Source organism: Neodiprion pinetum, chromosome 7 (assembly GCF_021155775.2).
Source record: "Neodiprion pinetum isolate iyNeoPine1 chromosome 7, iyNeoPine1.2, whole genome shotgun sequence".
In the NCBI taxonomy this organism is placed as follows: domain Eukaryota; kingdom Metazoa; phylum Arthropoda; class Insecta; order Hymenoptera; family Diprionidae; genus Neodiprion; species Neodiprion pinetum.
In genome coordinates, this window is record NC_060238.1 from 22964916 (window position 1) to 22980852 (window position 15937).

A 15937-nucleotide genomic window follows, 5' to 3' on the forward strand; every position below is an offset into this window, starting at 1 on the left:
ATAGCTACGTGATCGTTTTTCCCCGAAACTTTGGTCACTTTGTGCGGTGCAGAATTTCACTCAGAAATGTAAACCCATACTGCACTTTCCGCGAACGTGTTTGGATACAGTTGATTGAATTCTGTGACGACGGTTTTTCTCACATCGATTTCTTTCTTTTTCCGTTTCTTTGCTCCGTCCGTTTCTTTTCTTCACTTTTTTATTTTTTTTTTTTGTTCTTGTTTTTCCTCCGGCGAAGAAACAAACATTGCAAACACACCGCGGCATGAGAAAAAGGTAGAACCTATGATATGAGGGTCACAAAAGAACGAGATGTGTGATTTCAATTTCGGAAAATCCGGGTATTACTCCGAGTTTGCATATGATATAAACGTGAGAGGAAAAAAGATTGAATTTCCTCGAAATATTTATCAATTCGAAATCGCGACTGCGTTATCAGGACCGCAAACAAAGCGGTACGGGAGGAGTTTGAGGTCCCATTGACCCTCGGGCTGTGCAAAAAGTTCGCAACACGAGGTTTGGGAGAGCAGTTAATTGTACAAACAGACGAGTGATTACAGTGATGAAATGAAAAAGTATCGAACAAAAGGGGAGGAGAGAAAAAATAACGCGAGCCAAATCGTGTCGCCAAAAAAAATAATAATAATAATAATAATAATAATAATACCGAGAGTTTTTCACTTTCAAGGACTCGCAAGTGGGCTGCAAAGTTGCGACATCGAAATATATCCGGACGATGTAAACAATTGACGGAAGACTCGAGTCCTTGTAAGTATATTATACGGTAATGACTATCTTGAAGTTCATGACTGAGCTTTTTTTGGACGAGTCTGGTTCAACTGATTTTTTGTCATTTCGTTCGAATATAGTGGCATGTGTGGAGTTTGAAAGAGCTCATTTACACAAAATCAGGGTTGAAGGAGAGATTGGTTAATCGCAGATATCTAAAAAGAGATATCGATATTCGAAAAAGCTCTGGTTCAATCAAGAGTTAAGATTCGTAGAGCTGATCGAACGATCTATCACTCAACATTCCCTACTAATCATATGCCAATACCTTCTCACATCACCTCGCAGGATGATGAAAATTAGCATGAAAGGATGAAAAATGTTTCCAAAGCTGCGACCCCTCGACGTTTGAATAATTTCTGTCCAACAATAAAAGAGTGGAAGCAGACTGTTCCGTGAACTTTAGTTTGAATAATCGTTACAGTGCGTGTATTATAAACTCCAAGTGAACGATGGCTTCCGGTGCCTGTTTCATGTCCCGTTTGTGCTTCGAGGTCCCGTTCTTACCCCGCTGGGTTCGAATGCATGTGGATAGGTAGGACACGTTACCTGAACGAATCCACGCATTAATGGACAGCCCTCTTTGACTCGTCGCTATACGAAAATAGACAACTGACAGCCGACTGCCACGCAATCAACAAATTTCAGCTATCTCTGCTCGTCAACGTCGATGCCCTCAACGTGGATTGTTGCGATACCTCTCGTTCACTAATTTGTCATCGCCGCGACTGTTCCGCTTCCTGATTCGATGTAAAGGTAGGTCAATTGAATGTTTAACAATAGCGAAGCGTCACGTTTCTAGTAATTTGGAGAAATTTAATCAGTATCGAAAAATATGTTTTATCTTTTTTTCTTTGCGTTCACTCGAATGGATTGAAGTTATAGTTTTTTCAGTGAGACAGAAACCTTATCGCGGAAGTTTTACATTCGAATAAAAATTTCAAATCGACGTTCAAAAAACGGTTGCAGTTCAATTTTAGAAGAATCTGTGGAATCGTTTTACCGAAATTCAGGGTAAAAACCAATTTTCATCCTGCAAAGCTTGACAAATTTTATGAAAGAGTGTGTTTGTTTTTCAAAATTTTCTCTTTTCGTTACGATTGTAATCGCGAACGGGAGTAAAACGCGAGGTCGAAATTTCGAGGGACAGAGTCTGGCCTTTGTCACACATGGGCGAGTGACTGGGATTGGGTATCGATAATGAAAATAGATTCGCGGGTTTCCCGGCGGAGAAGAACCGAATTGATAATAGATTATCGTCACGCGAGGTATTCGGAATCAACGGATATAAATGTCACCACGTTACGGTTTCCAGGGGACCCGAAAAGACGAGTACTCGTGTCTCTCGAAGAAGAATTCACCGAACTTGTTTCAAAAACTTCAAAAATCGGCAAGAAGTTGTTTTTCACTAGTTTTATTGACCTGTATCGTGTTTAATATTTTTCATAATAAAACGGGATTGTTTACTGCAGAATAACATAATATATCGGTACTTGGCGTCGATACCGATTTCAAGAAATCGTTACACTGATTAAGAAGAGAATAAAACGAGATTTTCATATTATCGACGCTTCTTCGGCGTTGATTTCCTCGACTAAAAAATCGAAATTTTCAATTCGCCGATCGTCATTTTATCGCATCACATTCCAAAATCTTACCGATCACTTTAAATTTAATGGGTACCGATTTCAGTTATATTCGGTATCTAGGACGAAATTCATTGCCGTTAAATTCCGATTGAACCGAAAATATTGAATATCAAAAAATTCCTACAATCGGCAAGATTTTTTTTTTTTTTTTTGGTTTTTTTTTTCTTCCGTTACTCATAAATTTTCGCACTTTACAAAGGGATTAAATTGAGTTGTATACAAACCGCGATTTTCCCTCCCACCGTTTCAGCACCACGCAGAACTTTTCGAGGTGTGAAGAAGATGGTTCCGGGTTGGCTTGAACGAGTTAATTTATTACGTGTACGAAAGTCGGTTAATTACCCGCGGCGTTCTCCCGCGTAATAGTTATGTTTTATACTCACACAAGAGCGTAGAGTGGTTAAGTGCGTTAGTTGAACACACTCAAACACGGTTTGGCTCTATGCGTTCAGAGCGGAAACTCGAGAGCACGACGATCCAGCTATTACAATGCCGCAATCGAGAAAGCGGCTATTTTTAGGGATTTATCTGGAGATAAAAATTAGTACGGTTTCTCAACGCGATCAGAATCCCCCCACATCGGACTTAAACGTATTTTGTGTAGGAAATGCTTTGCAAAAGAGATCCAAAATCGTAAACGAATTGTGTAATCCAACCAATTAACGACTTGAAATATTTTCTATTCAACTAAAGGACAACGTCCTTAATAGCCACAAGATCGAAGGTTATTAAAATCTCCCACGTTTTCAATTTATCCGTCGAACTGACCGAAGATGAATGGCTGACAACAGATTAGTTCAGAGGTCACGACAATCGTGTCTAATTCAATCGGGCTTGATTACCTTACCGTCGATATTAAAATTGGAACAAATGATGTTGATACTAATTAGGCTTCGAGTCTGAAGAATGAACCGAAAACTTGACGAGAAAGAAAATTAAAAAAGCACATTTCTGCGAATGAATCGTAACGCAATGGCGGTGAATTTGGTTCGAAATGCAGCAAAAATTTTTTTTTTTTTAAATCAGTTTAACCAATTAAACCAGTGACATTGAATTAGTGAGAACAATATTTCATCGAGATGATTATCCGAGTGTGAAATGATGGCAAAGTGAAAAAAGAAAAAGAAAAAACGGTCGCTACGAGTCGTTGAAAGACAATTATTAATCACAACTCTCAGCTGTGAGAAATTGCAGAAACGGTGATTTTTCGTCGCGTCATATTCTTCTATTTCAGTGCAAGATGGTCTGAAATTTTATTTTTATTACCAAAGATAGTTCTCTGAGCGATATTTTTGGAATACGTCAAGGTTGAAGTGACTCGGCGGAATGCGGGTAGAATGTATTTGGCAATTCCTGAAATCCTGGCGTTAATTAGCGCCGGCCGGTCTCCGTATATCAAACTGTCGCTTGAGCAGCATACGCGTAGAGATACGAGCATAACAGGCATGCACGCCAGATTAGCCTGAAACAATGCGTGGCCTGAGTATACACAGGTCGGTCAACAATCGGTGCAATAGCATTTGGTCATCGGGGTTGACCAGCCAAAATTTCCGCTACCCGAGTCAGAATCCGGTTATCAGTCGACCGGTCCCTTTGCTGTGCGAAATCCGTTTCGCTCTGCGCTAGCAAAATATACCGCGTACAATCAGGATGAATAGACTCGTTTTGTGCCAAGTTAATCTTCGATTTTGTTCAGCGAGTTTTGCAGGGCGATATTCGCAAGCTCTGTGCGAAATCATTCCGCTGCCTCAATCAGCTATAGCGTATAAAAATTTCTCCGCTCGTTACTTCGACACCCGCAGGGCACGTGGCTTGGGTAAACGGAAGGTCCGTGTTTTGCGATAAAAATCTAATTCAGCGAACAAAGGTGTTCGGAACGCAATTGCTCAGCCTTTGTTAAAAGTTGGTGAAAGCGAATTCCTGAAGAGGAATTCTTCGGGAAGTCATCCGGTGTTGCGCCAATTTTGATATTCAAAATCCCCCGATTTTTCGCAAGGGGTATTCGATTCTGGGAGGGTGTTTTCACGGAGAGAGTGATTCGACGGGATGTGCGAGGCTTGCCGGTCCTGACGGATGACGATTAGGCGAATTTGCGGCTCGCTGAAAGGCCAACGAAGCAGTTTCGCAAGCGGAGTAACCGGACAGGGTGAATGGTGTCAGCGGTGGGATCGACAGGCTTTGGATACCTGTTCAAAACGCGCGTTTGTGTGGCAAACTTTGGCTCCGGACCTCCTCGAGCTCTAATTGCAATTAATTAGCGCGAGCCATGAAACCGTAATTAACGTCCAGGTCAAGCCACGGTGCAGTTATCACCGTACACAGCGGTTTGAAGGACTGAATGCGCGAATTCGCAGCACAGATTTGAATCGACTCGAGTCGACCGGGATCAAGATACGCGATCAAGCAATCGCGGGGGCGTCTCGAGTCATTTTTTGTCTCCATCAGCCTTGACACTTTTTGCCCTCTAAGGAATAATTGGGCAAGAATCCGCGCTCGCAGCGAGCCATATGCTCCGAACAAAAACCATTTTTTCTCTCTCTCTCTCTCTCTCTCTCTCTCTTTTTCACCGCTGTTTTACTTTCTGAGTAATCGACCATCGCTTAAATTAACTTGCGAGTCGAGGACGATCCGGGTCAAATTTAAATAATGGTCTGGAAATACGGTGTGAGTCACCATTTCGTCACTACTTCAAGAAATATACAATTTTTGGAAAAAGGGTAAGTTTTGAGCTTTCGTTACTTCATTTTCGAGCCTTGCCAATCTTTGAAGAAAAAATTCTGGCCCTCCCGACAGAATTGTTAACTAGCCTCGTTTATTTTCATGCGAAATTAAAACGTTCGGAGAAAAACGGCCTTCATTCGGATTAAAGAGTAACAGACCTTGAAAATTGGAATCAGTCCAATTCAGTCTCAGTTCAAACCTTGATGAAAATTGAGTATCTTGGTAAAAAATTCCGGCAATTAATCAACGATCGGGTAACCGAGCTTTCGTAAAAGTTTTTTGAATTTCTCTCATTACGTACGAAAATCGGTTTTTCGTAAAGGAAAGGAAGATTGAAAAAAAAAAGTGGTGGTGGTTCATATACACTGGATGTGAGACCCGGAGCTGCGTCTGCAGGATCCGTGGGAGAGAGAAAGAGAAAAAGCCAGACCTAACGGTGTATAACATAACGTGGGTATACGAATTTCGCAATATTTTGAGGAAGGGAGAGAGCGGATTCTGCAGAAGTTAGATCCCGGTGAAATTAATTGGTAATTATCCTAGAATTAGCGCGTAACTCGCACGCATCTTCTTATATGAACATATACCAAGATGGGTAGGTGTGCGGTATATTGTAATATAAATAATTCACCGGCTACGGCTGTTGCGGTATAAAACGAGTAGGACTCGGGTTTTTCCCTCTCTCTCTCTCTCTTCCCCTCTCCTTGTCTTTCTCTAATGTTCATAGGATAGTTCAGCCGTGATTCTCCCACGCATCGCATTATGCGCCTGCAAAGCCATACCATGATGTAACAATAAACAGGCTTCAACCATGCGGACAAGCGTATATAAACACACACACACACACACACGGTTACACGTGCATGGATTGTACATATCTACGAAACAGCTTTCTCTGCCCGTTTCCTCCAAAATCCACCGACGAACAATGGGAAATAAAGATAGACTTTTCCGCGCGACGCTCTCCGTGCGAACTGGAGCCTCGAATTTCCCCCACTACGCGGGCCCCACAACGGGCCCCTGGGCCCCTCTTGGGCCGCAAAAGCGCGAGGAGGAAGACGCAGGGAATCAGCCCTGTCTGAGAGTATATATACTCTGGGAAGTTTTTTGTACGGCACATTCGACATTTTGCTCTTGTATCTATCTTATCGCGGATTAGATTTTGGTTTGAGAAAAAAAAAATAAAAATACATATATATATATATATATATATATATATATTTTCTCAAATCTGAGCGTTATACTTTGAGATTATGGAAAGAACTGTGCGTCAGGTAATTAACACGTTGCTGAATTAAGGCGATTCATTGTCGGAGGGTGTTTTTTTTTTTTTTTTGTTTTTTTTTTTTTTTGTGTGATTTTTTGAGTGAATATAGAACGGAATTTTTTCAACTATCCGCAAACACAAACACTCGTTGTGACGCGATATACACGTGGCGAAATAAAAAAACCGTTTCTCGATTAGTCCCGAAAAATATTTTTTACGTCTTATGCAGTTTGGAAAAACTTGTGATAGAGTGTGAAGTGATAATATCGTTATTATATTCCTATCCCAAATTATGACTTTTGGACTGATTTATGGCAATCTTGATCAATTCGGATCTGTAAAAATTATTTTGAACCATAGAATCTGATATTTGCTGAAAAAATTTGTAACAACACTTTTTCTGCTGAGTGCGATCAAAATAACTAGAAACATGTTTATGCCGTACTTGTTCTTATTTTATTTTTTTTTCTTTAACGTCAAAGGAGCGGTTGAATATCTCATTAATGAAATTCGATTGATCTGACACATTTTTTCTCAGCTTGACCGGACAAGAAAATTCATGCCTGTTAACTTTTTTCTTAACGTAACTTCGAAACAGTATTTTTCGTTCGTCCAGACATAAAATTTCTCCGTCAAAGACAAACGTCTCTCAATTCGACGCAACTTATACTGATCATTTTCATTAGGGAAACATATCGGTTTTAAGTGATTGGGTGAAATTTTAAAAACTACCAATAATAATAATCGTTAAAAATCGTTACGCAATTTTCTCCTTGAAAGCGTCTTAATTGCAATATAAATATCGAGTTTCATGGTCTGAATTAAGAATTCAGAATTTGAAAAGTTCCAAGAGTGCAAAAATGAGAAAATTTTTAAATCTGTAACAACGTAATTGAGAATGATCCAAGATTTTCAGTTCCGTGAATTTCTGGCTCGGTGAAATTTCATCACTTTGATTTTTCTTTGTTTTTGATTTTCGATATTTCTGAGCTCAAAATCCTGATCATTCTGATTTTTGTTTTGTTTTTTTTTTTTTTCTCTCATTTTTTACAAACATCTTAAGTAATCTTAACTTTCGGAATTTCACTCGATCGAAACTTTATTATTCGGATCACCGCTCTATCGGAACTTTACTTTTCGAAACTTTGCTCAATCGTAACTAAAATTCTCGGAATCATGCGTTTCGGAACATTGAATCAGCGTGTTTCCGGCCGTTCGAAACTTTGTTGTCGTTTCGTCAAAGTTCGATTTCTTCGCTTCAAGCTTTCCCGCAAAATAATTCGGAATTAGCCGATTTCGAAACTTTCAAATTCGGAACGTTAAACCCGCCGCCCACGCATCGCGCCCTTTAACAAGACGGCGTATAGCGCCAGGGCGTTGCTGGAATCGGAGATTCCAGATCGATGACGAATCGTGGGTGGAATAACGGAGAGGCTTAGCAGGAGTTACGAGGTGGAAGCTCGGGGTTTCCTTCGGCGGACCGTGGCACGAAACATTGAGCCTAGGCATAGATAGACCGAGGCAATTGTACCCCGCGTACGATATACGAAATCCCTCAGATTATTATGGACTTTGTAATAGGTAATTAGGGATACACGTCGAAACCGTTGTAGGGATTATGCAGCCGGCAGAATCTGCACCTGCACAAACCGCCGACCTCGATCACCAGCGTGTGCCATATGCCTTATACCCGGATCGGATAATTGTGCGCACGACCTCGCCCAGAGCTTAGCTATTCACAATCGGTCAATTTAATGCAGCTCAGCCAGCCGGCTCAGCTGTAATTAACGTGTTGGTTAAGCGATCGATTCGTCGTCGATTTGAAAATGAAAAAAAAAATTAAAATAAAAATCGTTACAGACTGCACTGTTGAAATTTTCTCTATGGAACTTCTTACACTGTATTAGAAGTTTTATTCGGATACGGAACAGTGGATTCACCATACATTTACTGTGTGTTCAATTTACGAACACAAAAATTTTAATAAAAAATTTTGTCAAATTAAATTACTTTTTTGTCTTTTTCCTATTAATTTTAGTAAAATCAATAATTTTCATTTTAAATTTCAAAAAAATGCATAGCAATTTACGATGCTGCACTGAATTTGTAAACTTACACAACTTTTGTACGGTAAATGTGTAGTAAGTTCACAATCATTTTTAACAGTGTGGGCAACTGCTTCTCTCCATGATTAAGATCGGAATTAATTGGTGGGGAAAAAATGCTAGAGTCCAATTTTTGTCCTCCATTTTATTGCGTCAAAACCAAATCACATAAATGACGTACGATACTTAGGAATTAAATATAATATACATTGCATTGTACTAATTGTAAGACGCTTTGCGATATAAGTACTAGACTCTTGTGTGTGTTGGTTTGGTTGAAAATAAAAAAAAAAATTGCAAACAGAAAATGATATAATAATAACAGTATATAAACTTTGAAGTATAATTTGTTGGTGCATTCGAAATTAAGTGCGTAGTGTTTGATGGAACTGTTGTATAAATTTTTTCTTTCCATTTTTTAGATATCAATTTTATTATTCTTGCAGCTGTGTGGCAAAATTCCTCAACTCGTTCAAACGGTTCCCTTCAAACTCGGGAGCCGATTTCGGTGAATATCGAACTTCACGTATTTTCGTTTCAAGCTTTGCGCGGATCGGTACACAGACGATATTATCGTACGCATTAGGGAATCAGCCTGCAGTTCGTCAACTAGTTTCAGTGTCACTCATCCGTAAGCTGAAGGAGAGACAGGCTTGAATCGCGATGTCTGTAGCCGTTGCACAAAATCACACAACAGCGATATTGTCACAGCGTTAATTTTAATCTGTCCGATAGCAAACGCGAGCTTCCTAACAACGAGAACTGAACGTGAAGCGATAAACTCGGTACAACGAATACGTCTGTCTTGACTTGGGTTAATCTCGTTCGTCGGTGAAACTTGACGTTTTGCAATTTCGACCGAAAACATAAAATGATAAAACAGTGCACGATTTACGTGCATCGTTAAAATTGTTTAGTACCTGCACACGATATCGATTAGCTACTGCGGTTACAAACATCGACGCAAGTGATACAACGAAATGAAAATCGTCGATGCGGATAAATTTTCATTACTGGAAACTAAAAATTACCCAACAAAACACGATAATCTTCAAATTACGACTACGGCTCAAAGTGTCTATTGGAGAATAATCATAGTGTGAAAATAGGGTTTCAATAAGCCTCCTTGACACGTTCGAATAGAATTTTTTCGTGGAAAATGAATCAATTTAACTTTCGTTAACTTGTCGTAATCGTGTAAAAGTTGAAATATAACCGCTATAAACTGATGACTAACCACTCTTGAATGAATAAAATCAACCGATTTCACCGAACAATTACAGCTGTCAAATATTGAGTGACCGTTGATTAATTCTTATGGAATAACCGTTCCATTTTATACAAGGATAGCAGCCGCCATAATTGATATCGATTTTATTCCGCAGGTTATTCTGACCCTGGCCTTGGGGATGGGTTTGGCGTTTTGCGAGCCGCCCGTAAGCAGCCAGTACGGTGTGCCGGGAAATTTTGATGGTCAAGGCAGCCACGGGGTTGGTGGTGGTCATGGGGGTGCGGGAACCGTGACGAACAGCTACGGGGCTCCGTTAAATGGAGGAGGACACGACGCCCACCAGGATTTCATCGACAGTCAGGTGAAATTTGGGAATCCATCACCTTGAAAGTACAATTTGAGATGAGAAGAATTTGGGAATAATTTACGATACGGAAATTCAAACTGTTTTGTGCAATTTTTCAGTAATTTCGGGTCATTGATTGGGAAACTTTTCAACTTTGGGGTGTGAGAGTAGAATTGTGGAAAAAATTGCACTTAAAGAGTCTTGGTTGTATCAATTAGCAATTTTGTAGTTTAGAATTTCTGATATCGAAATTTTCGATTTTTCTCACAGTACGAATTCTGAGTTTTTAGATTGAACATGTTTCTAACCGTACCGCATTTTGAATCACCTGTTTTTTTAGAATCCCCAGTATTGAACGATTCGATTTTTTTTCTCTTCTTCTAAGAAATTTCTAAAAAGAAATACTTGCAACACGTAGTTTTCAAGCGTCATTGAATTGATTTTTGGAATGAAAACAATTTTCCGGTAAATTTCAAATCGAACTATAATCAATACTTTCAATAAATTTCATCACGGTATATTTACTATAAAATTATTATATTCTTAAGCTACAAAGATCTTTATCAAAAAAAAAAAAAAATACGTAGAAAAAACATGCTGGAATTATTATAAACGAAATCTCAGCGGCCTTATTTTAAATCGTTTGAAAATATTTAAAAAGAAAGAGTAGATTCATCGATTTCACCCTACGATGACTTATTTTATTCAAAAAAGTGGAAAAAAAAAAAACTATTCAGTTTCTAAAAATTCACAAAAACACAATGCTAAAAAACATTTTTTCTAACCGCACTTTCCCCTATTTATGCAAATCCAAAGAGATTTTCACGGCTTGCGAGTATAATAATTTCATCACGACTATCTCGTGAATAGAATTGCTAAAAATTACCGTTTCTTTATGAACCTGCAATCTCTTAAATCTCTTAAAATCGTTCGAGAGGTCTAATTAAGGGATAAAATACGGTGAGGATGAGGAATTCAGTCTACAGAGATTGCAGACTTGAATTTTAACAAAAATTGATTACAACTATCTCGTAAATCGAATTGCTAAGAGTTATCGATTCTTGTCATTAACCTGCAATCTCCTAAAACTGTTCGGGAGGTCCAATTAATGGATAAAAAAAAAAAAAAAGAGACACGACGAGGATGAGGAATTCAGTCTACCGAGATTGCATACTTTGAGCATAGTAGAAACTTCCGCAAAAAGTGGTGCGATAGGAATCGCGAAGGGTAGGACGAGAGGGTAGGTTGGGGGTGGTTTGCTCGCATACGTCGGGGGGCGCATGCAAGTGCAGCAAAGTGGATTCTTGCATAATGGGAGCATTTAGATTCACCGTAGCGATTGTAGCGACCCGCCGAGTCGCGTATATAGACGATAAATGTTTGTCGCGCGTCTAATGCTCTCGGCATGGTGTCCCGGTGTTGTAAACCATGCGAACCTGCCGACCCGACCCGACGACCACAGATAAACCATTTTATGGTCCCCGCCGCCGGCTTCCACAATACTGCGGATACCTCTCTTATATGTGTGTGTCTCTAAATTGCGAAAAGTAAGTCCCTCTCTTTACTTCTTTGTGCACGTTGGAAGCGAATCGGGAACGTCGCGTCGTTATTGCGTCGAAGAGATTTAAGTCGGGATCGTGTTCCTGGTTAATGTTCAGGTCAAGCCTCTCGCCTTATCCGATCCAGTTTTGCCCGTGAAATTTTTACTCGCTTTTATTCTTTACGTTTTAAAAATTATTTCTCACTCTCTCCCTCTCTCATGTATAACGCATACCATTCTCTTTTTCTTTCTTATTCTTGTTACATCTTTTTTATACTTCGGATGAAAGATTGAAGTAAATCTTTAAAGGAAAAGTTTAGACGCGTTGTCCTTGAGTGTCAAAAAAGAAAGAAAAAAAAGAAAAATAGGCTGATGGTTCACTTTTTTGGTATACCTTTGATTACACCGCAAAAACGAAGGAATTGATTCAAAGGTCGTAATTTTAGAGGTAACAAAAATTTTCATTGTGTTTTTAGCTGTCTCGTGATGGGAAATGTTTTTTTTTTTTTTTGTTTATTTCTTAATTTAATAAATTCCTCGGAGTGAGGAAGAAAATTCTTGTGATCGTAGAGTTTTTCTTTGAAACGTGAAGCCTCAGTACTCTGAATTCAATTAGTGAAAAAAACTGCTTTGAGGTATTCAAGATGAGAAAAGATGGTGTATTAAACGAGAAATTACTTTGCTGGAATAATAGAGAAAAACTTTCCTCCCCAATCAATTTCAAGATCTAAAGTTTTTCAGGCATAAAAAGGGTTTCTTTTGTTCTTCAATATTGCAACACAAACTACCCTCCGGTATAGAAAGTGGTAACGGCATAAAAACCCGAGGGAGTAACGGGGGAAAGAAAAATTAATAACTACAACTCGGAGTAAAAGCTGCATTACAGAAGCTTGAATGACGAAATTTTCTCGCTGCAGCTCGACTCTGACGCTAATTGTTTAAGCGAAAGGAATGGGGAAGAATTGAAAAATTGACAAAACGAACGCGAGACAAATTAAAAACTGTCGATTCTTTTTTTCAATTCGCTTACAATTCATCCATGCATTTTCTTTCGTCATTGGTAACAAAACGCGAAATGCAACGGCTTAACAAAAGGCGGAGGACGACGATTGAGAAATCCGACTTACTTCCAGCCACGGCTATATACGTATAATAATCAGCTATTACAAGATCCTCGAGTAGCTCTCCATATTCATAGTATCGCTATTACACAGTTCAGAAGCCTCGTTCCGAGCTACATATTTTATACGTGTGAATATAAACTGACTACCCGATCCTCTCGTTCTCCTTTACATTCGGTACGAGCGGCTGAAGAATTTATTCCTACAAACATAACTACCAGACGTTTATCAATAAATTTATTATCATGCGAGCGAGAAAGATCTAAAACTGATTTATGAGGCCTTGAAGCAATTTTCCACTTCGCTAATTTCAGTCACTTATTTTGTTATTTTAATTGTTTTTCCCCATTATTTAACCTACCGTCTGTTCGTTATCCAAACTTCAATCTTACAACGTTCAGACGCATGTCTGTAAAATAAGAGGAAAAATAGAAATAAATTTATTTCATACAAACAAAGCTTTGAGATACACGTCGACGATTCATTACAATATCGATGATTCTATCGTCGTCTCTGATGTAATGTTTTTGGGTTTTTTATTTTATTTTTTTTTTTTTTTTTTATTTTTTATTTCTACTTTAAATCCTCAGCCGAAATCGTACGAGTTTGGTTACGCGGTGAAGGACGCGGCTTCCGGAAATGATTTCGGACGTCGTGAGACCAGCGACGGTGAAACGGTGCGGGGTGAATATCGAGTCCAACTTCCGGACGGGCGTACTCAGATCGTAACTTACACGGCTGATTGGAGAACGGGATTTCACGCTGATGTAAGGTACGAGGGTGTCGCCTCGTATCCCGATCAGTACAACAACAATAACAACAACAACAACAACAACAACTACAACAACAACAACAACAACTACAACAACAACAACGGATACAACGATCTGAGCGCGAATAGTCTCGATACCGGATACAACGGAGCTGGTAATTACAACGGAGGTGATTGAAATTTCTTTGAAGAAGAAGCTGAGCTTTCGTTGTAGTTAAAAATCAATGGCAGCAAAAGCGGTGTCAGGTTCTGTGACGCTTAAAGCGAATCTATTTATACAAAGTCACTGGGACGGTCATATTTTCACCTGACGATTTCATTGTCAGCTTAAAATCGTTATTTTAACAGGCTGATGTTTGTAAATGCAAGATTCTAAACGAAATTCAAAATTTATGGAAAAGTTGCGAATACACTTTGATCATTGGTTCAGGTCTCCAATATTTTTTAGTCGCGAGACGTAGGTTGTGGAAAATACGAAATGACGTTATGGCAGTGATTTTGGATTTGATTTAGTGGGAAAAAAAAATAAAAATAACTGGACGGACAGGAAAGTTTTAATCATCGCAGTTTCAGATACCGATTTTAGAAAATAACCTTTTTTTTTTCATGAGAGCTATCAGTTTGATCGTTTGGGATTGCAATGATTTGAAATACTTTTCATTTATTATTGTTTGAAATATTGTCTTCCGAGTCGTGATTCATTGAGTGGTGTACAAATTTTAGGTAACAACGGAGCATACAACGGGAACAACAATTATCACGGCAGCAACGGGAATTATAACACAGGCGTTGGTGTCAGCGGTGTCAACAACAATTACGCCAACGGTCACAACAACAATTACAACGACAATAACTACGATGGAAACAGTTTGAACGGCGGTTACAACTATAACGCGGGATATTCGAGCAACGCTAATAATAATTTCGGTTCGAAATCCCCGGTCTCATCATACGGAACGCCAGCGTTTCACTGACGGAATACAACGAATGTAAAAACCGTTTAACAAATTAAGTGGAGAAAAAAAAAAATATATTTATCGATCAATTTAACGGTGGGATTAAAATACGTACCTGTATACCGTTTCTTGTTTGTTTTTTTTTTTTCAGGTGTAATTTTTTTGTATCCATTTTTTTGTAATAAAATTTGTAAAAAAAAAAACACGTAAAAGGATTGAGAAAAAAAAAGAGAGAGAAAAAACGATAAGAAGAAACAATGCGGCGGAGGTTGAACGGCGGGATTCACCTCAGTTTCAACGTCTCGACTTTCGTTAATTAATTACTCAGCAATTAAAGGCCTAGGATTCTTACACTCGTACGTTATACGCGAATGTAACAGAAACGAGATATATAATACATTCCCACGCGATGATCTCGTAATCCTTGATACGCAACGCACGCGTGGGTATAACGCCGATTACTTTTAATGTTTCACTAGTGAGTCTGTGCATTTTATTGTGCCATTTTTTTCCCTCGATCTTCCATTTCACTGTATAAGATATATAAATATCTATCGTCGTGCAACATAGGGGAAAGTATGAATAGACCGAAAGCGTTTATTACTTTCAAGAGAAGAATTAATTCTTCTACATTGAAATACATAATATATTGTATATATGTAGATGAATTATACGACTAAAATAATTAGCGTGTTTACCTACATTGTCTTTGTTTCAAACAAAGACGTGATATTAAACGAAACCGGCAAAAGTTCCATGAGAATTTAACTTTTCTCTTTTTTCACTTTCAATTTATCGTCATCAGTTCGCCTGTCGCTATTATTTACGACTGTAGAACCAAAAACGTTGAACTCGAAGAAAAATTAACGAATTCCAATACACTTGAGAAAATGTATTTGACTCGTTCGAGGCTTCCGATATATTTTTATACCTCGTCTTTTTTTCAACATAAGAGAATTAATTTTGTCGCCTCGTAATTGGAGAATAAAAAAAAAAAAAAAATGGATACTTGAAAGATTTAGTATAGACAAGCTATGCGTTGTTGCAATTGTTGCAACGATCATTTTTATTAACGATTTTAACCTGCTCTGTTTTTAGACATGAAATCTTTCTTACAGTTGTATCATAATATTAATTATATTTCGTTCGTTGTATTTCACATATTTGTAGAATCATACAACGATTGGATAAAAAATCGTCAAACGGATTGAATCACACAGAGACTAAACTAGACAAGCTGTTGGCACAGTGAAACAAATTCACAACTGAGTTGGTCTGCAGAATGTTTACGCGGAGCAAACTTCTGTTTGCAAATTGTTAGTGCACTCAACCGGGAATTCTTGCCAGACCGAATCTGGGTACGAAATAAGTTCAGAAGCAGTTGGAACGGCTGCGAGCATCTTTCGGGCGAGGGAAACGAGGAAAGAGAAAAAAAGGGGG

At 38.7% G+C, this 15937-nt stretch overlaps 1 protein-coding gene across 2 annotated transcripts; it reads left to right on the forward strand.

Moving 5' to 3' along the window:
* The first annotated feature begins 6288 nt into the window (after positions 1 to 6288).
* Positions 6289 to 14643, forward strand: LOC124223244 (pro-resilin-like). Of its 2 annotated transcripts, none has more exons than XM_046635027.2 (4): positions 6289 to 6433; positions 9917 to 10123; positions 13360 to 13711; positions 14265 to 14643. In XM_046635027.2, exons 1-4 carry the CDS (start codon positions 6413 to 6415, stop codon positions 14513 to 14515), a joined length of 831 nt encoding a protein of 276 aa, XP_046490983.1. In that variant the 5' UTR covers positions 6289 to 6412; the 3' UTR covers positions 14516 to 14643. The 2 variants fall into 2 exon arrangements, with proteins under 2 accessions (XP_046490983.1, XP_046490984.1); XM_046635028.2 differs by having other exon boundaries at positions 13360 to 13696.
* The last annotated feature ends 1294 nt before the right edge of the window (positions 14644 to 15937 follow it).

Excerpts from the sequence above, each read along its gene's own strand:
- LOC124223244 (XM_046635027.2), top strand. The coding sequence starts at position 6,413 with ATGGAAAGAACTGTGCGTCAG. Across the intron at positions 10,124-13,359 it reads AGGATTTCATCGACAGTCAG|CCGAAATCGTACGAGTTTGG; the intron begins GTGAAATTTGGG and ends TTAAATCCTCAG. Across the intron at positions 13,712-14,264 it reads AGCTGGTAATTACAACGGAG|GTAACAACGGAGCATACAAC; the intron begins GTGATTGAAATT and ends TACAAATTTTAG.